The following is a 26,423-nucleotide window of genomic DNA, read 5'->3' as shown; positions in this document are numbered from 1 at the left end:
ATGAGCTTAAATCATCTGACCTGACGCTCAGCACCCTAACCGATTATCAGCTCAGTGTCACACTGCTTCTGATTCTCAGAGGAAGAGGAACATGAACATTTGAGAGGAATTGAAGTGTGACTGGTATGTGTTCTCAGTAACTCCCTGGCTGTGGTTTGGGGTGACTCTTTTCAGAACTACAGTACGTGTGTAGTCAGATCTGTCACTGTAGGCTGCGGCTGGCTAATCTTGATGTTCTGTCATGTGTCAAATGAACCAGCTGCCCTCTCCCCTTCTTTTTTTCCAGTGTCTTGTGTGTGTGCTGGGGTGTGGGGTGACCGGAGAGCTGGCTCTGCCATTGGCTTGTCATCCTCCCAGGCCAAGTATGGAGAGTAGGGGTGGGGATGGTGGAGGGGTTAGTGGAGTACCTTTTGCCTGAAACAACTCTCAGCTGAGCATGACACCAGTGGCATGTGCCTGCTGTTGGCCATCTGACAGAAAGACGCACACACATAGTAAATCTGCAACCAACACCTATTTTCATCATCAGGTTGTCTGTTAATTATTCTTCCCATTGATTGTTTAGTCTGTAAAATGTAAAAAAAAAAAATATATATATATATATATATATATGCCAAAAACAAATGTTCTTAGATTCTGAAAATGTCATAAAATACCCCAAATTTATTAAAAAAACACTAGTCAAATGAATAAAAAAAAATCAGTGCATAATGATTTATATCAGAAAAAAGAATTGAATCCTGATATTTCCTAAGCTTTAAGTAACCAATTTGTAATTTTATAAATGACTTAAATGATTCATGATTTTTTTTATGGGTTACATTTCTGCTGTTTGATTAATGATTTTAGTAGGAGTTGACAAAATGACAATATACAGAATATAACTGATGACAGATGATATAAATTCACTGACCGTCAGAGAGTTTCATCATGGTATCTGATCCTTTTAATATTTAAGTGTTGTGGGCAACATCACAAATCAAAGCACGAGACCACTGTAAAGTAATATTGATGAAGCACCTTGATTTTTCAGATATTTAATTTGCTGAATTATCCAAAGACTGACATCACTGCTTGATTATTATATCCATAAATACCAGATAAAATCCAATATATTTTACCATATGTACACTGATATCATGACATAAATTCACAAATATCATGATGGGATGTACAAGAGGATTTTATCTTTATAAGTTGCTGTTGTTTCAGCATCTTTACACGTTTCTATTACACTCCATTAAGATCCTTGTGTATTTTTCTCGCCACATTCACAGCTGGTTACACTGAGTTCACTCTCAGGCTGCTACTTTTTACTCTGTCTCAGTTGTATCAGACAACGACAGCAGGAAATGTGTGAAATCATTTGTAAATGGGAGAGTATAAGGTGTTGATTGTCTCAGCTTTAGTTAAATTAACTGGAAAGTATAACTTATTACCTGAGACTCTGAGGAATCTGCACACATACTCGTCTTTGTGTGTATGACAGTGAAGTCGGTATTAGTGCTCACATACTCTGATATCAGATTTGTCAACATGACCATCATGTAGAATACACAGACGCTCTTGTAATTAGTTTGCAATACTTTGTGCGACTAGTTTCAGCAGTTCGGACGCTCAGCAACACAAGAACTGTACACACTGTGTTCAGATAACGTATGATAAGGAATACTAGTCATTCACTCTTAAATAAACATGACTGAAAAGTGTTTGAATCACTCAGATCAGCCCTCAGTTTCCGGCCGTCGTTACTTTTAAACTAAACGCAGACACACAGATTTTAACTGGTATCCAGTTGTAACCAACTTGTTTATTTGTTAAGTTTAACTCAGGAAAAAACTCTCATGACAGAAGATGTGGTCAGGGGAAAAAAAAAAAAAAAAAATCATATCAACCTGCTGCTTGAGTTGCTCTCTGAGTGGCTGCCGGTGTCTCATGCGTCTGTGTTTCTGTTTGAAAGGGGCGTGTTCTTGCTATTCATAGTTGTGAGAATCTCTGAGGTCTATTAGAGGTCAGTGCCAGTCCTTCTAATAGCAACTGCTGCAGCACCGGGGCCTTTCAGATATAAACTACACCGCTCCACCTTTGGACACAGTCTCTACCTTTCCTCATATAAACACTGTGGGGCTGTGAGTATAGACATTTATTTCGTCTTAGTTCAGCGTTAATTATTCACAGATGAAACATTTAACTGCTTTTAAGTTGTCCTTGAGAGGACTTAGAAGTGCTCTGATCATTGCTTGTCTTTCATAGCGGCTAATACTAACACCTGTAACACTTAGTGCAGCTTTTGTGGAGTTTTTGACTATTATTTTTTTTATTTTCATTGAGGACAGACAGAACCAAACAACCTTGATTAATCCTGCTGGTAATTTTTCTTTGCATGTCTGAATATAAAAACTGAGCACAACTTATTGTGTTGGAGTTGTAATTATAAAGAAATGTAATATATTGTAAGTAGCTGGTGTTGCAGCTTTTCTACAACACTTTGTCCCAGTTGGCAGCGGTCCCGTACGTCATGGGCGCGGTGTTAATAATAGAAGTAGGTGAGAAGTCAGTTGTTACCTCTGATGTGGTTATTTGCTTGTTCATTTACCTGCAAGGTTGTTACCTTCAAATGTAAAGGTCAAAGGAGTTGAATGTCATGTACATAAACCTGTTTAGTCCGATATAAAAAGGAAAAAAAAAAAACGAGACTGGAGAAGAGGAAAAGAAATGTTGAAAGAGGGAGTTATTAATTCATGTATTTCCAGATTTGGATGTAGTAATTGAAAAATGCTCAGATATATTAGTCTGAGTTTTAGCCACGGGCTCATGTAATTTGCATTTTACATTAACATGGAATTAATAGACACAGACAGTTGGTTTAATTCTGGCCATCATTTGACTGTTGTATTAAGCTTTCAGTAGAACAGAGACATACATCAAGCTCTTTGAAGACTGAGCTTTCAGTGAATGAGCTCATTCCTCAAACATCCTGACCCAGAAGCTTCAGTTCCCCTCAGAAAAAAAAATGAGTGTCTGTGGTCGTGTTTTTATACTGTATCTCCTTGGAGGCTTGTGATGTGTGTGTGTGTGGAGTCATATTTCCTTCCTCTGTCTTTGTTTCCAAGCGTACAGCTGTTGAATAGGATAACACTTCTATCCTCTGTATACAGCATTTGTACAAGTGCTGGACAGGAACAACAGCAAACACACTCATCCTCGTCTTTCAGCCGTGGATTTCTCAACCGTTATAAAAACAGTTTACATCTTTTGGTTTCATGGATTTTAAACATGAAGGCAGCTCTTTCAAAATCTTTTAAAATAGAGGAAGCAGTTGTTAAAAATGTTCTGTTCTCACGCAAGGACCGAAATTGTAACGCTTTACTATTCACCCTAATGACCGTCTGTATCTTATGACGTGGAGTTTATAGACCACTCAAACAGATAAAACAAGAATAGCTGAACATGGATTAAGAGAAAAAAAATGAGAGGAAAACGAAAATAAATCAGTGATGTGTATCAAAATTGAGATTCAAAAAAATGTACAAAATCAAAACAAACAGGTCTGAAAGTTTTTTTAAGAGATGACTTTTGACCAATTTATGTTGAAGGATATAGTGTTAAGATCTTTCAAAACAATAAGGGCCAGATGAAACTGTCAGATTTGTTGTTAAGATTTAAAAAGACTTGATATTAAACACCTGATATTTGTGATATCTGGAAGGAAGATCTTGAAACTGCACAGGGCAAATAATTCAATACAGTAAATCTGAACTGGTGTGTATCATCAGTGAATCACAGGGCTGAAAACTGTGACCCTGCCCTCAATGATTCACTGTAAGTTTATCTATGAAGATTTATTTTGATTCTGTGTTGTAATGTCAGTGCTGCAGTACAAAGTCTTTGCCTCGACTGTCACCTGCTTGACAGTCACAGGAAGAAATGAAAGATAAGAAATAAAACAACAAAACAATGACTCTTTGATCACTTTTTGGCACGTGATCCTAAAATGTTTTTGGTTCCAGCCGCTGTTGATTTGACTGTAACGTTTTCGAAAAGTTCAAGTTTCCTGTTGTCGTGCATTGGGTTTACTCAGTATGGCATATGTTAGTGAATATGTGGACACAGACAGTGGTAGATTGCCTGTTATTTCTGAATGGGACCACTATGCTTCCTCTTCAGGTTCTCATGTTTCCATGTAATGGTGTAAAACAAGAGGCCCATTGATTTAAAAAAATAAAAAAATAAGTAAGATAAAGTGCCAGCATCCTGCTGTATCACCACATCCTTAATGAACTCTGCAGGAGCAGCATTCACCAGAAACACCCCCACACATGGAAGGCAGTTTCCTTTGACTGCAGACATTTGTCAGATTCCACTGAATTAAACAAATCTGGATTATTAATGGATTGTTGTCTAAAAAAACACATCCCTGAATAACAAAGACAAACATGCAGAACAAAAAATGCAGAATTAAGAGTAAAAGTTTCCATCTGTTTATGTGTTTCCCCTCCTCATTCCCCCGCAGGGTCAGTGCAGAACAGCCATGCAGGCTCAGGAAGTCCTGAGACAGCTGCGCATTCCCGAGCTGGATGACGTTCGGCAGTACGTGCGTGGGTTGCCCACCAACGCGCTCATGGGAATGGGTGCTTTCGCTGCCATCACCACCTACTGGTTTGCCACCCGGCCAAGAGCCCTCAAACCGCCCTGTGACCTCGGCCTGCAGTCAGTGGAAATACCAGTAAGTGACTTCTTTTTCTTTTCTTTTCTTTTCTTTTCTTTTCTTTTCTAATATCAAATGTCCTAAACACGGGATTAGAGGAATAGTTGGAGTATGATCCAGAATACTGGAATGTTGAAAGGGGAAAAAGAAAGACAGCAGATCTCAGTCAGCAGGAATGTAAATGAGATCCTCTCCAGAAACGTAATCACAGCTGATGTTGGTGCAGTTCTTCAAATTACAGGCTTTGACGTCCTCACTCCGTGTCACATTCACTGAGCTAAAAAGTTTATCTCATTTATCTATCCATGTTGGTGTGATCAGATTATTGTCAGGGGAAAACAAACTCTCCATGATAAATCCTGTCACACTGTGTCATGTGGTGGAGATGCGGAAGGTTCGGTATGTACCGGCCATAACTTTCTGGATTCCTTTTCCTGCAGGGTGGAGAACGTGCGAGAAGATCAGTGCTGAACGACAGCGACAAACACATGACACACTTCTACAATGACGCACGCACAATATATCGAGGTGTTCCAGCGAGGGCTCAGAGTATCGAGTGAGTGTTGTGTTTATATCAGTTAAACGTGAGAGTCCCTGAAGATGTGGCATCACCGTTTTCCCCATGAATGTAGATAAATGCGAGCTTTATTCTCGCAGATAACGGACCTTGTCTAGGATCAAGAAAACCGAACCAGCCGTATGAGTGGCAGTCTTACAGAGAGGTGAGCTGCGGACCACCGACATGTTAAATCTAGCATCGTACTCTTTCACTACACACAGCTACACTACACTTTTTGTTTTGCTTTGCACAGGTGGCAGACCGAGCGGAGAATGTCGGCTCTGCTCTCCTTCACAGAGGACACTCTCACACAGGAGACAAGTTCGTTGGTATTTTTTCCCAGAACAGGCCGGAGGTAAAACAAACTCACCTTCTGTTTTTTTTTTTTTTAACCTTTTCACTTTCGTTGTTCAGTCTGTTTAGCTAAATATCTAAAATTGTTCACTCAAGTCCAGTGTAGTGTAGCATCTCCACTATTTGGTATTGTCCAAAATGAGAACTGATATATCCTCCACAGTCAACTGAAATTATCCCACAACTTTGTCCCACAAAGTTTAATCAGCGTTCACCAAATCCAGAGCAAACGACCATCTTACCAATGCAAAGACAGAAAAAAGACATTTTTACAATTACAGGTTGAAAGTAATGACATGAATAGTATCTGTAAAATAATAACACTGCAGAGGCATTGTACTCTCAAGTTGACTGTCTCAGTCTTGTGAACACTATATCTCAGTAACAGCTTGAGGAAATGTCTTCAAATTTTGGTACAAACGTTCACTTGGACTCAAAGGGGGCGGCTGTGGCTCAGGAGGTAGAGCAGTCGCCCACCAATCAGAAGGTAGTTCAATTCCCGGCTCCTCCAGTCCGCATGCCGAAGTATCCTTGGGCAAGATACGGAACTGATGTGAATCCGATGTGTGTGCATCGCATTGGTGTGTGAATGTGTGTATAGAAAAGCACTTTGTATAGACCATGTGCTGTATGAATGGAGTGAATGTGATTTGTAGTGTGAAGCGCTTTGAGTGGTTGAAAAGCCAAAGATGAACTGAGTAGATTTTGATGGTCAAAGGTCACTGTGACTGCAAAAAAAAAAAAAATTTGTTTGAGCCATTAAGTGCTATAGTTGAGGGCAGTTGAACTTCTTTTTAGCTTTCGCACGTGAACGTCTTTAGAGTGTAAGACTACCATGACCTGGATGACTGAGAACCTACACAGACAGTTTGAGCCATATTTCAAAAGTTTGAAGGCTAATTACTTGCAACTGGAACGTTCAATGGAGGCGTACAATCGCAAACCAGTAATTCTAGTTTGATTTTGTGATCAAACTATGTAAAAATAGCCCATAAAATTCCTTATATAGAGAATAAGTGACTGATTTTGAATGCAGCCCTTCTCCTCTTACTTTCTCTGCAGATTGAAACTGCATTTTGTAGAGTTTTTAAATAAATCTAGTTTACACTGAAGATGCTTTAAACTATAAAATTAACAGTGAAGTGGCAGCACCTCATGTATGAAAATAACATGTCAGTGTCTCAGACTTTCCTTCTGTCTTTTTGATGCTCAGTGTCGGCATCACCTCTTACTGAAGCCGTATCAGCAGAGTTTGATATTAAACTTGAAGCAGGCACCTTTTGGTGTTCATATGCTGTTGACACTGAAACTTATTACTGGAGCATTTACTAGTGTTGTTTGTGGTTTTTTTGTCTGTCAGTGGACCATTTCAGAGCTGGCCTGTTACACATACTCCATGGTGGCAGTCCCACTGTACGACACACTCGGCACAGAGGCCATCGCCTACATTATCGACCAAGGTACACAAAAGGGCACCTTCGCACATGAACCACGTGTCACCTGCAGCGCTACCACGGTGCTTTAGATCAAGGATGCTGATACAAATGAAGAGGCTAATCCGGTGCTGTCTGTTTTCCAGCTGCCATCTCAACAGTGATCTGCGATGTGCCCGAAAAGGCTCGGCTGATTCTGGACTGTGTCGGCGGGAAAGGGCGAACAGTGAAGACCATTGTGCTCATGGAGGCGTTTGACAGCGACCTGGTCACCCGCGGCCAGGAGAGTGGCATCGAGATCCTGAGTTTGAAGGACTTTGAGGTGAGAATAATAACCTAATCCTCACATCTTCCTTATGTTAGGTACTGAAAAAAGTTCCTCAACTATATCAACATTTTCAACCATCAACATATGTTCTGAGAAACCCTGCAGTCTTTTCTCTTTGTCGTTACACGAATCACACTGTTGCTCACTCATGTCCTGGTGAGAACTAAACTGAAGTTAGGCCCTGGGGTGCTATGTGTGTTCAGAGCATGATCATTATCAGCACTTCCTGCAGACACACTATAACTCACTTTACGTTCTGTATATTTTCCAGGCCTTGGGTAAAGCCAACCACCGGGAACCAGTGGTGAGTAGGAACTTAATACACTTTATTTGATCCATCGATAAAACCCAAAAAAAGCTCTTTATTCTTACTAAATTGAGAATCCGCTTTTGAACTTGGAGCGTTTACAGTATTTGTAACCACTTCTAATCTTCTAGTAGCAAGTTAGGCTTCATGTGCATTAGCATAGATCTGTTCTCTGATTACAGCCCCCTAAACCAGAGGACCTTGCACTTATCTGCTTTACGTCTGGAACCACAGGTAGTTACACAGCTTGTTTAACACAGCAACTTTAACCTTTTGGAAATGTTATTTTTTATTTACATTATGTGTAATCATGAGCTTTATTTATTTTTTTTTTTTTTTCAGGAAACCCTAAAGGTGCAATGCTCACTCACGGAAATGTTATCTCCAACACCGCAGCTTTCATTAAAGTGACAGAGGTAAACAAACACACCTACAGTTTCTCCCCTGCAGTACTTTCTTCAAAATTACTCCTTTAAAATTTTTTGTTCATTTGTGCAAGGGTGTAATTTCCACTGGCGGCACCCACCCCCTCGCTTTTTCAAGTTGTCTCCCTGCCTGACAGCTTGATTCCCTCAACAAAACCTCCCTGAACAGTGTTGCTATAATTCAGATGAGAGGAGAGTTGATTAAAACATTCATAGCCATCTGAGTCACCTTCAGTTATTACTACATGCTCACAGTGATTAGCTTCACAAGCAGAGAGTGATTTGAGAGTGTGGCATGTTTTTTGGGGGGGATTTGCCCCAGACTTTGCCTCTGACGGCTGAAAAGTACTTTCACCTCCTCTGCATATTAAAATAAATCAATGGACAGTGTTTGTTATGGTAAAGATGCAAATATAGAATTCTTTAACAGAAACTAAATGTAATTTTTAGTAGGTCTAATAGTAGAAATGCATCCAACCTTTCTTTTGGACCTTTGACCCCAAACTTTCGCCCTTGCATTCTTGAGATCTGGATCAAATATAATATAATATCAATATTGGTTTGTTTTGATGGACTTTTCTCTAAAATCCTGTCTCACTCAGACTGACCCTCTCTGACCACCTTTTACATTTACATTTACCTCTGTCCTCCTCTTCATCCCCTTGCACTCTGTGTACGGTGTCATCCAGGGCTCACTGAAGCCCAGCAATAAAGATGTGCTCATCTCCTTCCTCCCTTTGGCCCATATGTTTGAGAGGGTGGTGGAGGTACAGTAACGCCACGCTTGACCTGCATACGTGCATGTGTTTTGCTTTGTGTGTCCTCTGCAGGTACACTGCATGCTGAACCTCCATGACATTCATGTATCCTATCTCCCCCTAGCTCACATGTTTGAGAGGGTTGTACAGGTATGTTCTGGACTCGTTTACCTTCAGATTTGTTGTCTAATGAAATCAGAAAAAATCTGTTAGAATTTTTAGGCTCAGTTGTTGTGATTTCCTCCAACTTAAATTGTCCAGCTTCTCATTCTCATTACTTTTTGAGTAGCAACTGAAATTGAGCATCAAACATTTCATGACATGTTTGGCCAAATTCTTAGTCTTGTTTACTTACCCTCTGTGCAGATACATCAATATTTAAACAATAATTCTAGTAATTTTTGACTGTAGGAGGTTCTTGTACAACTGCTCTGTGTTAAGAAAAATAAACATTCGAACGTCTGCACACTGTACAAATTTTACTTTAACAAGTTAAGAAAAACGCTTATACTCCTCAAAGTAAGACATTAAATAAGATGTGATCGTGTTATTAGTATTGAAACTCAGGTATCCTGTCAGTTCACCCATCATTGTGAAGCTTTAGAAGATGTGCGAAGCTGAGTGTGGTTTTATAACAGTTGAATTTGTTTTTCATAAATGTCTAAGGAGCCTTTGACTTTCAAGGTCTGTCTGTAAGAGCTTTTAAGTGTGAAGGTTGGTTTAAATAACAAACAATGGAAGTTCAGCGTCTCTCTGAGTGCAACAACAATGCCCCCTTGTGGCTAAAATGACACACTGATTATATTTGCACAAGAAGTAATGAGCATCTCTCTTCATCAGGGCGTCATCCTCATCCACGGAGCTCGAATCGGCTACTTCCAGGGAGACATTCGACTTCTGATGGATGATTTGAAAACGCTGCAACCAACAGTCTTCCCTGTGGTCCCACGTCTCCTCAACCGCATGTTTGATAAGGTCAGAGAATCACCTCTGTAGTTTCTCTCATGTTGCACATTAAAGTCTACAAAAGTTAAGAGAAGAAGCAGATTCACTATTTTCTTGTCACATTTTTTCAGAGACTTATTTACTACTCGCTCACTTCTCCACTCCCAAATCTCTGGTCTGCTGCCTTGTTTAACATTTCATATAAAATGCACTGACTCACTCTAACTTCTCCACAGGTATTCGGTCAGGCCAATACACCGCTGAAAAGATGGCTGCTCGATTTTGCCTTCAGGAGGAAGGAGGCAGAGCTGAAAAACGGCGTGGTCAGAAAAGACAGCATGTGGGACAAACTCATTTTCAAAAAAGTCCAGGTAAGTGTGACATGTTCTGTAAAAGCATCTTGTGATTTTTTTTTTTTTTTTTTTTCCAACTCTTCAACTCAAAAAGGATTCAAAAACACTCCATTCGCTTTGAAAACCTGAATATTGTGGTTATGTGTTTTCAGGCGAGTCTGGGCGGTCGCGTGAGACTCATGATTACAGGAGCAGCGCCGGTGTCACCGACCATCCTGACGTTCCTGCGAGCTGCACTGGGCTGTCAGGTGAGTCACATCAACATAACCATCTCACTTACTGTAAGGCAATTTTAGTTTCCACGAATGTCACCAATAACAGCCTTTTTTTCTACAGTTTTATGAAGGCTACGGTCAAACTGAATGTACAGCTGGGTGCTCCATGTCAATGCCTGGAGACTGGACAGCAGGTAAAACATCCACTAACTGTCGCTGTTGTCTATTCTGGTGTATTATGTGACAGTTATTTTCCTTATTTCTTTCAGTCCTGACACTGAACTGTAACTATTCTGTGTTCTCAGGTCACGTCGGACCTCCTCTGCCCTGCAACTCTATCAAACTGGTGGATGTGGCAGAAATGAATTACCTGTCAGTCAATGGAGAGGGAGAGGTACGAAGCTCTTCTTCATTATCAGTTGAATACTAAACATACAGTGGATGGGGGGATGACTTTTTACACAAGCAGAATTTCGTAGAATTTTATTTTGACTTACAGGTTAATGCAGGTGTTATTTTGCTGACATTAAAACAAACATCTCCAGACAGAACTTTTTTTTAATTCAGAAACTGTTAAATGCAAAGAAAGAGTCACAGTGTTTGTATTTGGGGTTTGGATGATGTATTTCTTCATTGCACAAAACATGGTCAGCATATTTAATTCTGGAAAAGCTCCACATCTCCATTTCTATCTCTGAAGAGTAGATACATGTTGGACAGATTTAGGGACTCCGTATTAATTAAAGGTGCTATATTTAAGTTTTTGCTATTGCTACATAGCTAATGTTAGCATTAACGGCTGCTCATCTAGTAGAAACATTTCAAGTTCGGCATCAAACTTTATTCCTTTACCCTCCAAGAGATGTCTGCAGTCGGACAGCAACACCAATGTTAACTCTTTATCTTTTTGTCTGCTGAATTTAGCATGCTAACCAGCTAGCTCAGACCATCCTCTCATCTTGGACTGAGAGCAGACTGAATGCTGCAGTGACTCACTATTGTAATGTGGTAACTGGTTAGCATGCTAAGTTCAGAAGAAGAAAAGAGATGATAGAAACAGAAGTAAAACGAGTAAAGATTGATGTTGCTTTCTACCGCTGGAGACAGCTCTTGGGAAGTAAACAAAATGAAGGTTGATGGTGAACTCTCAACATTTCTGTTTATGCTAATGTTGACTGTAGTGATAAAAAAACCAAAAACAAACAGACCGTTCAAAAGAGCACAGTGTTAGCCTAATTTTAATATACAGACAAAAATGGGTCAGAAGCAATCAAACATTTCGCAGTAAATCTCTTGTTACAATGCAGGAAAAACAATAAACAGACAGGGTAAAAAATTATAAACACAAATTAGACTGTAAAAAGTTAATCTCCAACAACAACAACAAATCAAGAATAAAAAATAATAAAATACAAAATATCTGTGCTAGCGGGTTACAACCACGTTAAATATATTTTTAACATATTTTATCTCTGTCTCTCTAGGTGTGTGTCAAAGGACCAAATGTCTTCCAGGGATACCTGAAAGACCCAGAGAAAACAGCTGAGGCAATTGACAAGGATGGATGGCTGCACACAGGAGACATTGGGAAATGGCTTCCTGTAAGCTCAACAGGCTGAATGGCAATATTGACCCTAAAAATCTTATTATTATCATTTTGATCAAGTCTCACGGCATAAGTTAAGTTTCTCCTCTGGTTTTTGGCAGAATGGCACTCTGAAGATTATTGACCGAAAGAAGCACATTTTCAAACTGGCACAGGGAGAATACATCGCCCCTGAGAAAATAGAAACCATCTATAATCGCAGTGATCCAGTGGCCCAGATATTTGTTCATGGTGACAGTTTACAGGTCAGTGATTATTTAATCTTACTCAAACTTGAGTTCAATAAACTAAACCACAGTTTTTTTAAATGTAAATTAACACTTGTTTGATAGTTTGCAGCATTTGATCCTCATGTTATCTGTGTTGTATTTTGAAGGCATGCCTGGTGGGGATTGTGGTGCCTGATCCAGACTTTTTACCTATTTGGGCCAAGAAAAAGGGGATTGAAGGATCCTACTCTGAACTGTGCAATAACAAGGTCAGATCTATTACCATCAGCAGTCTAACACCCCCACCCCCCCCCAATACATGCCTAACATTTTTCTGAATGCCTTTAGGATGTGAAGAAAGCCATTCTGGAGGACCTCCTGAGGCTGGGCAAAGAAGCAGGACTCAAGTCTTTTGAACAGGTAACTATAGCCATGTTTGAAACAAAAAACATCATGGCATTTTGATCAAGTCATTCTGTGTCAAATCAGATAGAATCCAGGGTAGTGGTTGCAAATATTTTTGTTCAATTCTAATGTTTTAGGCCCTTAGTTTTTTTTGTTTGTTTGTTTTTTAATTTTAAACTCTCAAAAACATTTTTGGGCATTGAAATTTTTAGAAGTATTATTCTTAGCCTTGCCAAACTTCCTAAGATGGAAGACAAACATGTCCATTAAAAGTCTGTACTGTGCACCTGTTGAATTTGCACAAGGCCACAGATTTGGAAAAGGTGCAAAATTCCTAAATGAGAGTGATATTAAAGGTAGAATAAACACCAATATGGCTTCCTAGCTAAGGTGTTTTTGAGGCTGTAAAAATGAACTGAGTGAAAACATCAGATTTAAACAGAAATCTGAACTGAACTATTTTACAGGCCTTTTTTGGCCTGATATAGACAAGGTCAGAACAAAATCTGAGCTGGTGCTGCAACAACCTAGTTTGATTTGACACAGAATGACCTGACGACAACTTAAATGCAACCATATTTTTGATTCAATAATTCTTTATTGCTCATTTTCAAATTAGGGCTGAAACGGTTAGTCATCAATTTCACTGACTGAGTAAACGGCAAATTATATTGATAATTGATTAGTTTAAGGTGTTTTTCAAGCAAAAATGCTATAGTTACATCCTATTAATGGTAGAATTTGATTTTTTTTTTTTTTTTAAAGAAATCCTTTGGGTTTTAACAATTTGAGACATCATTTTTGTTTTTGGTATGAAGCTAGAATAGTGACATTAAAATTTTGGCAGTGAAAATAAAATTTGGCAACAAAAACAAAACCTGAACTGAAAACAGAAACATTGGCATTGAAATACTTTATTGGAAAAAAGTTGTAGCAACATTGACACTGGGAAAAAAAAAAAAAAGAGTTCCTTTTTTCAGTGCTAATAAAACTTTTTCCAGTACAAGTATTTCAATGCCAATGTTTCCTTTTTCATTTCAGGTTTTGTTTTCAATACCAAATTTCATTTTCATGGTCAGAATTTTAACGTCACTGTTGTAGCTCCATGTGTAATTTTTCACTAGTTTTGGACACCTTTTAAACCAAAGAATTAATAGTCAATAAGAATCATCATTAGCTGCAGCAGTATGTGAATTTTTTTTTTTTTTCATTTCTTGTCTGTTTTGCAGGTGAGAGATATCGCACTACATCCTGAGATGTTTTCTGTCCAGAACGGTCTCCTGACACCCACCCTGAAGGCTAAGAGGGCTGAGCTTCGGAGCCGCTTCAGAGAGCAGATCGACGAACTTTACGCCAAAATTAAGATGTAAGCTGGGGATCGAGGAGTAATGTACGGAGGTGACAATCACTTAGAGCACACAGCCAGAACCAAATAGTCTAGTGAAGGGGGTTTTCTGTGATTATCTTTGCAATTTTGTGGGGTCTTCTTCTGTACAAACTGGATAATAAATCTCAGTTTGAAGTATGTATTGTTGTCTCCACTTTAATTATGATTGTACAGCTAAATTACTCCCCACTATCACTGGCTAATTAATTTAGATTATCCAAGAACACATCATTGTGTTACTGGAGTAGCAAGAGTAATTGTTAAAATTTTAAATACACACACACACACACACACACACAATGGGGAAATGTGACTTGCTGATGCCTTAACTGCCAATAAGTCTGACTCTTTCATGGTCAGAAAAGTCCAACTGCTGCAAACATTTCTGTCAGGTTTAATTCTTTGGAGTCAGAATGAAATCCTATAAATATGCTTTTACAACAGTGACAAATATTGACTATTTATATACCAGACTATTTAATGTTTTGGTTATCTATTTAAGCTGATATTTAATGTAATCGTTAAACCTGTAAATAGTGTATCTGCTGAAAATTTGTACGCAGAGTATTGTGCCTGATACTCCGTATTGTTAATTCCCTGCATTCCCATGTTTCTCAGAGCTGTGGGCTAAAGGACTAATGAATCTGTTCTAGTGCACTATTAAGTTAAAGGCCTACAGGGAATCATGTTGCCTGACAGATGTTTTGTGCTTTTGTTTTGTTTTCTTTTAACGCTGCATGGAAAATGCTCAATGTTACAAAACTGTGCGAGCAGTTTTTCCTCCTTTCAAGTTTCAGTGCTACAAGCTACACAATAAAAGGTACATTCTATCACTTGTAGGATACGCAAGTATTCAGGGGAAATATTTGGAAAGACTGGTGTCATGTTTCATTTCAAGAAGCTAGTTTTTCTAAATTAATTCCAGGTCCTTGTCATTTTAGCGTTTTAGATTAACTGTCAGTGATGGTCCACGAAAGAGAGACGGAACGGCATTTCAGCTGTTTAACAAAAAAACTTTGTTGTAAATTCAGATGTTTTTGCTGAATTGTGATCATTACGCACATCTAATAATGTCAAGGACTCATTGACAGTTCAAGCCATATTGTTAATCGTTTTGTTTAAGACTCTTATGAAAAGGGTAACAGTGCAGTTTTGTGCTGGAGTTACAAGTACAGTATCTATATTTGTCAACTGTACCAAATAAATACTTTCATCAAAAACTGTGATATTTAGTTTGTCTTTTATAATGAGAAATTTATTTTTGACAGATACCTTAAGGGGCAGTGTTTTAGTGGCTAAAAACTTGTTTGTTTTGTTGTAATTGTCAATAAAGTGCTTTAGTATATATCTTGGTATTACTCCTCCTATTTATCATTTATAAACAGTATATGAACATTCAATAAATGCTTTATAACACACTATAATGTAGTCTACGCAGCTATAAGGACATTTTATGTGTTTATTATTCATGTCCAGTTATGTCCATATTATCCTATGAAGACATTTAATGTTTTTACAGCTGTGTTTTCCTACATTGACACATTATCTGCTTTTTATACTGCTTATAAATGCTTTACAGGAGGACTTTAAGTAAAGCGCTAACAGCATGTGATACAGTTACCTTCTACTGAGACTCAAACTCTGCCATGCAGCTGAGCAGAAGCTGATCAGAGATCTCCCCACTGGATTGTTCAAAGTTGTCCAGGCTCTCTAAATAGTCCTGATCATCCTGTCCGTCTCCCCAGACGTCAGCAGATTCTTCCTCTGAGCGCGCTGTGCTCTGCGGGGCCTGGTGTGGCGCCTGGCTGGGTTCAATGTTGCCGGTGTCGTCCATTAAGTAAGCCTGGTCCTCCTCATCCTGTCAGTGAACACAAGACACAATCATAAACTGCTGCGCAGTGTGAAGAATATCATGTTTTTAACTATTAACATAAGTCAAGATGCAAATTAAAATAAAGCAAACATACCAGTGTTAGGATGTAGCTGATGCAGATCTCCTGTGGCAGTGCATAACCTGCAACAGAAGAGATGCTCAGCTCAGATAGGCTGTATTAACACAGAATGAGTATAGCAGCTCTCTGGGATCATAACATATTTGCGGATCTGAAGTTCCTACGTGATAACCACTACGCTACAGAAACTGCTGTGAGGCCTGACTCAGTTGAGGGTCGGTGCACAGCTTAAACCCCTTAAATTGATGTTCAGATGTGTGGAGAAATAAATGTTTGCAGTCGTAAAGAAAGAAACAGAAAATTTTATGCTGTTTAATTGTTTTTAGCAGGGAGTAATAAGATATCATGTTAAAATATTACTTTGGTAAAAGTGAAAGTCACCTAAATAAATAGTGCTTGAGTAAAAGTCTCAAAGTATCTGATATTAGATATACTTTAATATCAAGCACAAGTAAATTATACATAGATTTACTTGTGTCAATACACTGTATACTGTAAACTGACATTTTATCAGCTGATTATCTGCTATGATATTTAATTTTGGTCTGATCTTTAAATGTAATGGCTGATTAAATAAATTTATATTGAAATGTACTAATCTGGCTCTGATTTATATAGAAAATCCCGCCTTGAAGTACGACCAAGCATCAAGGCTTCTGTATGCCTTCAGGCTTTGCATTGTGTATTTTCTTGGCATTGAAATCAGGTACAAAAAAAAAAAATCAAATAAAAAGCAATAATGTGTTTCCGCCCGGTTTCGAACCGGGGACCTTTCGCGTGTGAGGCGAACGTGATAACCACTACACTACGGAAACTGCTGTGAAGCCTGAATTGGCCGAGGGTGGGTGCAGGGTTATGGCTCAACAACCCTTTACCGTGATTTCACAATGACTTACACACGGACACTTTCACAGTTTAAGAGTAAAGTCGCTCCTGAAAACCGCTTAAATTGAAGTTCAGATGTGTGGAGTGACAAATGTTTGCAGTCTTACAGATAGAAACATTAAATTGTATGCTGTTTAATCGCTTTTAGCAGGGAGTAATAATAACAAATTCTCCCCGTCGGGGAATCGAACCCCGGTCTTCCGCGTGACAGGCGGAGATACTGTCCACTATACTAACGAGGAGTGGTGGCAAGTAACACATGACCACTTCCAGTCAATCAATCGCTGAACTGTCGGTGTTTCTTCAAAGACTACAGAACTGTATTTCACGGTTTTTGAGATGTACTTAGTTAGTTTCAACCAGTGCACTCTTTTTTTTTCTTTTTTCTTTTTTTTTTTTTTAAATCACATGTGAAAAATGACTTTACATTCAAAAAATGAAGGCACAAGCAAGAATGTGAAACAAAAGACAAAAATAGAACACAGAGAGAGTATGGCAGCTCTCTGGGATCATAACATACTTGAGGATCTGAAGCTCCTGCAGTCCGGATCGTGACACTTCTGGTACCACACCTCCTCTTTGAGATCCACAACAATCCTGCAGGGGAGGATAAGACCAAATGAGACAGGTGGAGCAAACGCAAAGACAGCATCCAGGACGTGAAATAAACTGTACGTACATGATGTTGTTGCTTTTATGAAACCTTTCCACATTTTCACACCAGCGGTAATTCGCAATGTCATAGACAAGCAGCTGTTCGGCAGCAAAGTAGTTCCATCGCCTGATGCCTGGTGGAGTAAACATGAGCGACATTAACCACTGTTAAAAATCAGTCTTTGCGTCGTACTCTCTGATAAAAGAGAAAACACTTACTTCCTTGTATCCCATCCTTCCGAACCACCGTCAGTACAAAGTTGTCCACTTCTTGATGAGGGGACATCAGGCAGCCGGAGAGTGAGGCTGCGAGTGAAAGATGAGAAAAAAAAGCATAAGCAACTAAAACTATTTATGTCTACAAATGTCAAGATAAAGTACTGTTAATGTGCATATGAACAATATAAAGTGAAGCCCTTAATGTCAGTTTAGTGTTACCTGGATTTGTGGTTCCCTGCTGACAGTGAGGTCTTTTGGATTCCTTTGTGTCTGGGATGTCCCATGTCAGAATTCTCTGACCTGTGAAACTGATGATAAACAGAAATGAGCTCTAATGCTGCTGTTTGATGAGGAATATTTCCATCAGACTGGAGAAGTTCTGTGAGAATGCGTACTGTACCTCACATTACAGACCAAGGACGCTAAGAACACGCTTTCCTCCGCTGAGAACGCCTTCTCATGTTTGGTGATAAACTGGTTGTCGTCTGCGACAGTGAATGCAGCGTTCTTTCCCACTTTTGATGACTTGTACAGGCGGAAATTTCTATTCTTTGTGTAGACACCTACAATGCAGCCATAGCAACTAAGATCCATATATACTGTAGATACTGGCAAGGTTTACAAGGAATGATACATAAGAGAGATGCAGAATATATCAAGGAAAGTATTTAACCCAAGTAAGTGCATGTGTCTGATATGTGAAAGGTAAAAAAAGGTTTCTCTTACCAAGATCAACAAAGAGACAGTCTTGGCCATCCTTGTTTTTCACCCTGAGGAACCTGAGGTCTGTCTCTTCCTCCTTACGTCTCTTGGTCAGAGGATTTTCAGCCTCCTCGCCTAGTTTTGTTGCCTTCCCCTCAGGAACAGCACATGTTCTGCTGTCAACACATCACTGAGTTACATATTTGGATAATAGTACAGAAATTAAAATATGTGTCTTCAGAGTTATGAAAAACAGACCTTGCTGCACAGTTTCCTGCCGCTGAATTCACCCCAACATCATCAGCTCTGCTCAGTTGGACTGGTTCAAGAATTGTGTGAATAAACTTGCCTAAAAAAGATAAAAATATATATATCATCAAACGGAATATGTGAATAAGTTACATGTGAAAAAAGCAGATTTGTTGTCTCCATGCAACACTAAACATACCAACGTGTATGTTGTCTTTGAAAGCTGCATTTTGGAGATTGAAGATGAGATGTCGACTGAACTTCTCCTCTGTGCTGGAGTCGAGATTGAGGACATTTTTCGTGGAGCATTCGATCCCATAAGCTTCCAGTAGCTTGTCACAGACATACTTTCAACAAACAGAACACAAGACAGGTAAATATACTGGATATCCTGACCTGTACAGGTGAGAAGGGAACAAGATGAACTACACGTGGTGTGGCGACGATCCTGACCAGGTTGTTTTTGACGCGCCTCGATGAGTGAATGTCCGGACAGGATTCAGTGTTAGGCAGGTTCCCATTTCATCAATTCAGTTTACAGCAAATTTAAAATGCAAACAAAAAACTTGCGTGGTGATATGATGACTGGCCTGGTTTTCTAGAGTTTCAGCGTTTTAGTGGTAAAAATCACGAGATCTCCGCGTCACCCACATGTGATCAGCCGGACTGTTTCACCTGTGGACTTAACCTGCCACACTACTCTACACTGCCACCCCGTGGGTAAACTAGGTATAAGCAACAAATATAAACAGCCACAAAAACACGGACACTAAAATCTTCCTTTCCTTTTCCCTGATTGAAGCAAAAGAGAAAATAAGAATAAAAATAAACTTGCATATTGGAAGAAAACTACATTTCCACCCATTCAAATTAACTTAATTAATATCAGATTATTTACGATGCTTTAAAAAAGAACAAGCAATCTTAAAGTGAAAGAATTGGGAAGCTCCACTTGAAATTAGAAGACACGCCTAAACTTCACAGCTTTGTAATATTTCACAATCTTGTGCAACTGTAAGTGAATGATATGGAGGAAACCAGTGGGTTTGGATGACAGGGTGGTGTTATCATGGCTCTTTGTTTTCCTTTTATTTTTTCAATCTTTTATTCTCTCAAACCTCTCAAATATAAACATTTAAAGTCATGGAGACGTTGTCTTGGGCTCTGAGAAACCAGGACGAGCATTTTTCACAATGAAAATAATCTTTAGTCAAAGACAAAAAGTGGATACTTCTTCAACACACTCTTTGGAATTCTAACTGACAAACTGAGCAGCAACTGAATCATTATCATTAGTATGTGAATCAAACTGCTCAGTAACAATGTGTTTGGACAGACAGTAGCTGGATAAATTGTGAATGAAGACACAAAAACACAGCCTACCTGGATGAGAGAAGACACCATAGTTTTCCCATCAGATCCTTTGTTAGATGGCTTGTGGAACTCCAAGTCAAAGTAAAGCTTACAAACAGCACCCTCTGGAATCACCTCATAGCAGTGCATCAAGGAGTGGGTGTAAGTCCTGAAAAAATATGAACGGACAAATCAACAAATCGCAAAACACGAGAGATGATGCGCCTCATTTTTGCAATGCAGAGCTAATGTTTACCTGTAGTAATGCCACAGCTCACTGTAACTGGTAACCAGGTAGATCCTTTGACCTAGAGTTGCCTTTTCTTTTTCAAGTGCAAAAACATGTACAGCCTGGAAAAAGCAAAGTGCAAATGTAAGCACATTTTACTGAGTTACGGACTGACAAAATAATCCAGCATCAGCAAAATCCTATGTTACCTCTTTGCAGCTCTGAGCAAAGCTGATAGCCAGGCTTTGACGAGGGAAGAGCTTCCAGACGGAGGAAGGCTGGCAGGGCCACAGTCGAGGTTTGTAGCGTGTAGCCAGAGGATTGAGCTGGAACGACTGAGCGAGCTGCTCCACCTTCTGCAGTCGCTCTCCCCACTTACTCATCCTCAAGGGCTTGTTAATGACTTGTACTCGAGCCCTTGTTCATCATTTGTTCACCTCCAAATTGAGGTCAGAGGTCAGCTAAAGCACAGCGCCCTGGAGCTGGTACAAATTCAAAATAGATGCTTGACTTTTGATCCTCCTCTCATTCTTCATCCTGGGAAAAAAAGTAATATACAGAGTGTGTCAGCACAACACACCACAGTTCAACAGTAACACAAACTACAGCCTGGATTTGCGGTTCCCGTCATGTGGTTATGCTGTATTTTTGGTTAAAATCATACCTTAGGTTGGCTAATGTTACATATCAGTAAAGCTCTTACTGTTTGTAAATATTGTTAACATTTGTTAAAAAGCATGAACTTTGTGTTTTACATGATTTGTTAGCTAACTTAAGGTAACTGTTAAAATATTACTTTGGTAAAAGTAAAAGTCACCTAAATAAATATGCCTTCAGGCTTTGCATTGTGTATTTTCTTGGCATTGAAATCAGGTACAAAAAAAAAAAAAATCAAATAAAAAGTAATAATGTGTTTCCGCCCGGTTTCGAACCGGGGACCTTTCGCGTGTGAGGCGAACGTGATAACCACTACACTACGGAAACTGCTGTGAAGCCTGAATTGGCCGAGGGTGGGGGCAGGGTTATGGCTCAACAACCCTTTACCGTGATTTCACAATGACTTACACACGGACACTTTCACAGTTTAAGAGTAAAGTCGCTCCTGAAAACCGCTTAAATTGAAGTTCAGATGTGTGGAGTGACAAATGTTTGCAGTCTTACAGATAGAAACATTAAATTGTATGCTGTTTAATCGCTTTTAGCAGGGACTAATAATAATAAATTCTCCCCGTCGGGGAATCGAACCCCGGTCTTCCGCGTGACAGGCGGAGATACTGTCCACTATACTAACGAGGAGTGGTGGCGAGTAACACATGACCACTTCCGGTCAGTCAATCGCTGAACTGTTAGTTTCAACCATTCTTTTTTTTTTTTTTTAAATCAATTTCATCAATTTGGAAAAATGACTTTACATTCAAAAATGAAGCACAAGCAAGATGTGAAACAAAGACAACGATAAAACACCAGTCGGCCAGTGACCTGTGGGACGTAGTCACGTGAGAGACGTTTTCACCACTCCTCGTTAGTATAGTGGACAGTATCTCCGCCTGTCACGCGGAAGACCGGGGTTCGATTCCCCGACGGGGAGAATTCTTTTTCTTCTTCATTTTCTATACTCGTGGATCTAATCGAATAAATACCAACACTCTAGTATTATAGAGGTACTAAATATATAGGTAAAAAATAAATAAATAAACAGTCATTTAGTGAGGACTGTGGAGATTAAGGTTTTATTGCAGTCTCCAGAAGGCAAACCTGTATTTAATTAAAGGGTCCATCAGAACCATCCAAAAATAAAACTGTTTCGGTCATCACGATGAAGCTTTTGTACAAGTACATTTCCTCAAATGCTGTTAAGAATAGCTGAGTAGAGCACTGTCCGAGATAATTTGGCATCATTAGTTGAGGTTCAAGAAATAAAGCATTCCAGTAAGTTTTGTTATTGCTGTTTCTGTTGAACAGTTTAAGCTTCACACAGTCACTCCTTCCTCTTTTCAGTTTGGCGCATGGGCAACAGCAAACAGCTGTTTTCTCTTTTCTCTGATTTCTGTTACAACACTCTGTGGACACAGACGACAGGACGCCTTTTAAAATGTGGGACAGAGGAAAACTGCTTCTTGCTGCAGTCGTGTTCACAGCTCTCTGCTACAGAGTAAGTTTTATTTCTCTGACAAATTACCATTCAAAACCTGAGGTATTATGTTAGGAAAAAAATATTCTCTTAAAACTAAATTTTAATTTCCTTATTCGATTAAAGGTGGCTGCAAAAAACCTGGACATGGCACCACATGCTGTAGATGTCCTGTATGATAAGTGCCGCAAAGAAGCCATCAAGGAGTTTATCCATTCAGGCGTCTTAAAGGCAGAGCTAAAGGGCAGTGAGGGATTCCAGAAAGCATGGAGTGCGAGTACCCAGTGTTCAGAGATGATCCCAGGAGGAATAAAAGAACATACAACTGCACTTCTGGCATATGCTTATGGAGATCCAAGGTTTAAAAAGACCTTCAACGATAAAGTGGAGACAATGGGTGCAAATGTTAGCTCCTATGTAAAGGACTTCCATTTCAAGTCTCTTCACTTCCTCCTCATGGACTACATGATGCTGCAGAAGCCAAAAAATTGCACAACTGTGTATGTTATTCCTAGAGCTAGGGGAACAAGTCACAGCAGAAAACGGCTCAAAAGTGAGATTTGGAAGGTTCACCACAGCTCTTAAATCAATAGAGGTTGAGTTGGATGGGGATATCATTTTAAATATCACTTCTTGTCTCTTTGTCAAACTGGGGGAGAACATTTGCAGGAGAGAAATGGGATGAGATCTTGTTATCTCCAGTTGAAGAGTTCATTGTGGAGAGTGTAAACAGAAAAGTTGTGGATGACACAGAACACACTGAGATTGTTTTGAAACACTCAGGTCTGAGGAGCTCGGACAGGTGCCACATCTTTTCACGGTAAGACACATTTTCTTGACAAAAATAAAAATGTTGCTCAATCTCATGAGTGTTAAGAAAAAGTGAGATTTGAATCATGAGGTTGTACTGTGTGTGATTTCTTTATCAAAACTGTCTGTGTGAAAGTTACACAGTAATGATTAAAAAATGAATTGTTTGGTGTAAAATATTTCTAATAGATACAAAGAAAGATCATATAGTTTTAGTGACTCTATGTGAATTTGAACTGATCTTCACCCAAAATAGTCCCTTGAAGTTAAAGCCCCTAAAAACCTTGTGTCTTAAATCTTTGGTGTTTCTCTAAAACCTTAAATATTAATCACTAAATTAATATTTAATAGCAACAGTCAGACAGAAAACCAGCTTCTCTGCCTGTTATAGGTTGTTTGGGCGAGTACAGTATATAGCATAAATGAGCACATCCTCTCCTACACCTAAAAATCTCATAATATATTCATCTTTCTCTCTCTGTGTTTGTGTAGGTCTCCAGCTGACATCTCCACCCAGTGGCTTGTGTTGTTGCTTGTGGCTTTTTCTCTTTTTTTCTTTAACCTTTGAGCAAAAACAATTAGCACCTCAGACTGCTGACAGTCATCAAAATGCAAAACTGCTTTGTCATACAGTCATGTTTTTTAATTACTTCTTCCACATGTTTTGAACTGAACTCATGTTTTCTTTATGAAAATCAGCAAATAATATTTACTTTTACAATATTTTTTATGCTAAGTGATTCTTTTATACCTGATTTATTTGTTGTTGGTATTTCATGAAATTGGTGGAGAGGGAAGGGGAGGGATGTGCAACAGAGTTCTGTGTGCAAATCAGCTAAAAATATTTACTCATAACAATATTTTTAGGATAAGCCAATTTTATACTTTATATAGAATACCTTTTATATTTCATGCCTTTATATTTAGAGAGTGTACAAAAAGACAGATGTCAGGAAATGAGTGGAAAGAGAGGGGTACCAGTGCGCAACAAAATGAGAACTGAGTAAGTCACAGTTCATGGTCAGCAGGTTAACTTCTAAGTCAGAAATACATAAACAAATAAACTGGTTGAACTGCCCCTGATTTGCCTCATAATTTTTTACACAGGACTGATCTTTGAACATCTCTTCACGTGACAGACTGAGAAAGATGGCAGTGTATCCGAATGAGCTGCTCCTGTCATGACACATTTAGGAGGGTCCAGTAAGGCCTCTAATTTAAAGGATGAGATATTTGTATACTGTTAATCTGAATCTGTATGCAATATACAATGCCTTGCATTCTAAGCCACCTTTGATAAACAAAAATCCAAAATCCTTTTTAAAATATGCTTCTTATAGGATATTCAGTCTTACAGTATCTTCAACAACATTTATATGAGCAGATGTAAACTTTTACATGAGACAATAAGTATAAGTTATTTTGTGGGCTACAACTTAAGCTTGTATTTGTTTTTTTAAATCGATGGTGAAATTGTGCTTAATAAACTTTGTGGTAATGTCAGTGGTGTGTGGTGACAACGTGTAAATCTCTGTCTACAGTTATATCAAAGTGGAAACAGCTACAGAAATAATAAACTCTCCCCGTCGGGGAATCGAACCCCGGTCTTCCGCGTGACAGGCGGAGATACTGTCCACTATACTAACGAGGAGTGGTGAAAACTTCTGTCACGTGACCACATCCCACAGGTCACTAGGCCCGACTGGTGCTTTACTGTTATCTTTTGTTTGACATTTTTGCTTGTGCCTTCATTTTATTCGAAAGGAAATAAGTACATCTCCTCAAGTTCTGTTAAGAACAGGTGGAACACACCAACAATCCACTGACTGGCCGGATGTGGTCACATGACGAGTACCCTTAACAGTACTTAAGGAAATGACAGAAGATAGAGTGTCTTTATTGTCACTGCATTGAAAACAATACAACGAAATTTAAAAAGCTCTGCTAGACTCACTCACACGAATGTACTTGTTATTCGTACAAAAGCCGAAACACTTTTATTTTTGGGTGGTTCTGATGCACTAATAAACAGTGTTTGCCTTCTGGCGACTGCAATAAATCCTAACCTGACAGTTTTCACAGAACAGCTGTTTAGTTTTCTTAGCCTACATAAACTAATACCTCGTTAGTACTAAGCTGTTAGGTGTATCTCAGTACTGTCCTTAACCGGAGGAGAAGTGCTCGGTTGGGACAGGGTGGAGGTGTAACATCCTCTTTCTCTCTGCTCTGATGTTTCTCATGATTACAGACGCTCATTGTCAGTGATATGTAAAGCCAGCCTCTCTCTGCTCTTATTACAAAGTGGAAACAGCTACAGAAATAGACAGGCGGAGATACCGTCCACTGCACTAACGAGGAGAGCTGAAGACTTCTGCCACGTGACCACATCCCACGGGTCACTGGGCTCGGCTGGTGTTTTATTTTTATCTTTTGTTTCACATTCTTGCTTGTGCCTTCATTTTTTTTAATGTAGAGTAATTTTCCACACGTGCTAAAAAAGAGTGCACTGATGGAACTAACAAAGTACATCTCCTCAAAACCCACACTCTAGCGATTTCCTAACCTGAAGTGATCACGCGTTACTTTTCACCACTCCTCGTTAGTATAGTGGACAGTATCTCCGCCTGTCACGCGGAAGACCGGGGTTCGATTCCCCGACGGGGAGAATTTGTCATTTTCTGTGACAGACACTTGTCTCTACTGTTGAAATAATATTTTTGGTTGACTTTTCTGTCGCTATTTCCACTTCTGCACAGAAGTAAGAGTACACAAAGAACCCGGATTCACACTCTAAAAGTACACATTACCAACACAAACTGAGGGTCCCTAAAAGGTCGCCAGCAACAAGTGTTGTTGAGTGTCACCACAAGGTCTGACGAGTCAGATAATGTAACATACATACTTTTACTTGAGTGACATTTTCAGTGCATAACGTTTACTTGTACCACAGTACTTTTACAGTATTACTTAGGTAAATGATGTAAATACGTCTTCCACTCTGTGGACTCACAGTCTTAATAAACACCCGAGTGTCCCGAGTTAATTTGGCGTCATTAACATTAACTTTAGCATGGTGTCGTCTGGTGTAATTTGGCCACAACTCACCATTAGTTGAGACGCGGTGATAAAACAGTCCATTAAGTTTCGTTAGCGCTGTGTTTATGTCAATTGGTTCAGATAAACACACAAGCTCCGGTCTCTACTTCCTATTTTCTTTTTGGCGCGCGTGGAACCGGAAACAACGTTA

At 39.2% G+C, this 26,423-nt stretch overlaps 2 protein-coding genes, 1 long non-coding RNA gene and 7 other non-coding genes across 12 annotated transcripts in view; 4 read left to right on the top strand and 6 right to left on the bottom strand.

Annotated features, from left to right (window-relative positions):
* Positions 1–15,212, top strand: part of acsl1a (acyl-CoA synthetase long chain family member 1a) — a 20,987-nt gene extending 5,775 nt beyond the window's left edge. Inside the window, 21 exon segments of the mRNA XM_018695682.2 lie at positions 4,514–4,726; positions 5,149–5,232; positions 5,234–5,264; positions 5,366–5,430; positions 5,521–5,622; positions 6,982–7,081; positions 7,201–7,376; positions 7,654–7,686; positions 7,872–7,923; positions 8,032–8,105; positions 8,804–8,881; positions 9,713–9,847; positions 10,054–10,188; positions 10,323–10,418; positions 10,507–10,579; positions 10,691–10,779; positions 11,870–11,986; positions 12,093–12,236; positions 12,368–12,469; positions 12,549–12,620; positions 13,835–15,212. Coding sequence (XP_018551198.2) covers positions 4,514–4,726; positions 5,149–5,232; positions 5,234–5,264; positions 5,366–5,430; positions 5,521–5,622; positions 6,982–7,081; positions 7,201–7,376; positions 7,654–7,686; positions 7,872–7,923; positions 8,032–8,105; positions 8,804–8,881; positions 9,713–9,847; positions 10,054–10,188; positions 10,323–10,418; positions 10,507–10,579; positions 10,691–10,779; positions 11,870–11,986; positions 12,093–12,236; positions 12,368–12,469; positions 12,549–12,620; positions 13,835–13,975 — 2,112 coding nt within the window. The 3' untranslated portion in view covers positions 13,976–15,212.
* primpol (primase and polymerase (DNA-directed)) lies at positions 15,025–26,423 on the bottom strand. 2 transcript variants are annotated; one of them, XM_018695685.2, is made up of 14 exons: positions 26,282–26,423; positions 20,445–20,772; positions 20,263–20,357; positions 20,037–20,175; positions 18,853–19,000; positions 18,663–18,753; positions 18,429–18,580; positions 18,103–18,265; positions 17,922–18,010; positions 17,703–17,789; positions 17,509–17,617; positions 17,350–17,426; positions 15,960–16,006; positions 15,025–15,850 (listed from the first exon to the last, which is right to left on the bottom strand). In XM_018695685.2, the coding sequence occupies exons 2-14, from the start codon at positions 20,616–20,618 to the stop codon at positions 15,617–15,619; spliced, it is 1,605 nt and encodes a 534-aa protein (XP_018551201.1). In that variant the 5' UTR covers positions 20,619–20,772; positions 26,282–26,423; the 3' UTR covers positions 15,025–15,616. The 2 variants fall into 2 exon arrangements, with proteins under 2 accessions (XP_018551201.1, XP_018551202.1); XM_018695686.2 differs by having other exon boundaries at positions 18,429–18,577.
* Positions 16,687–16,759, bottom strand: trnav-cac (transfer RNA valine (anticodon CAC)). Its single transcript has one exon. It is a non-coding gene; the product is annotated as a tRNA-Val (tRNA).
* trnad-guc (transfer RNA aspartic acid (anticodon GUC)) lies at positions 17,000–17,071 on the bottom strand. The gene has a single exon. It is a non-coding gene; the product is annotated as a tRNA-Asp (tRNA).
* Positions 21,147–21,219, bottom strand: trnav-cac (transfer RNA valine (anticodon CAC)). Its single transcript has one exon. It is a non-coding gene; the product is annotated as a tRNA-Val (tRNA).
* On the bottom strand, positions 21,460–21,531 carry trnad-guc (transfer RNA aspartic acid (anticodon GUC)). The gene has a single exon. It is a non-coding gene; the product is annotated as a tRNA-Asp (tRNA).
* trnad-guc (transfer RNA aspartic acid (anticodon GUC)) lies at positions 21,752–21,823 on the top strand. Its single transcript has one exon. It is a non-coding gene; the product is annotated as a tRNA-Asp (tRNA).
* Positions 22,220–24,679, top strand: LOC127142472 (uncharacterized). Of its 2 annotated transcripts, XR_007813243.1 has the most exons (4): positions 22,220–22,387; positions 22,493–23,186; positions 23,669–24,179; positions 24,284–24,679. It is a non-coding gene; the product is annotated as an uncharacterized LOC127142472 (long non-coding RNA). The 2 variants fall into 2 exon arrangements; XR_007813242.1 differs by having other exon boundaries at positions 23,669–24,679.
* On the bottom strand, positions 24,756–24,827 carry trnad-guc (transfer RNA aspartic acid (anticodon GUC)). Its single transcript has one exon. It is a non-coding gene; the product is annotated as a tRNA-Asp (tRNA).
* Positions 25,770–25,841, top strand: trnad-guc (transfer RNA aspartic acid (anticodon GUC)). The gene has a single exon. It is a non-coding gene; the product is annotated as a tRNA-Asp (tRNA).

Source organism: Lates calcarifer, linkage group LG5 (assembly GCF_001640805.2).
Source record: "Lates calcarifer isolate ASB-BC8 linkage group LG5, TLL_Latcal_v3, whole genome shotgun sequence".
Taxonomy (NCBI): domain Eukaryota; kingdom Metazoa; phylum Chordata; class Actinopteri; family Centropomidae; genus Lates; species Lates calcarifer.
This window is presented reverse-complemented; position numbering and strand designations above follow the sequence as displayed.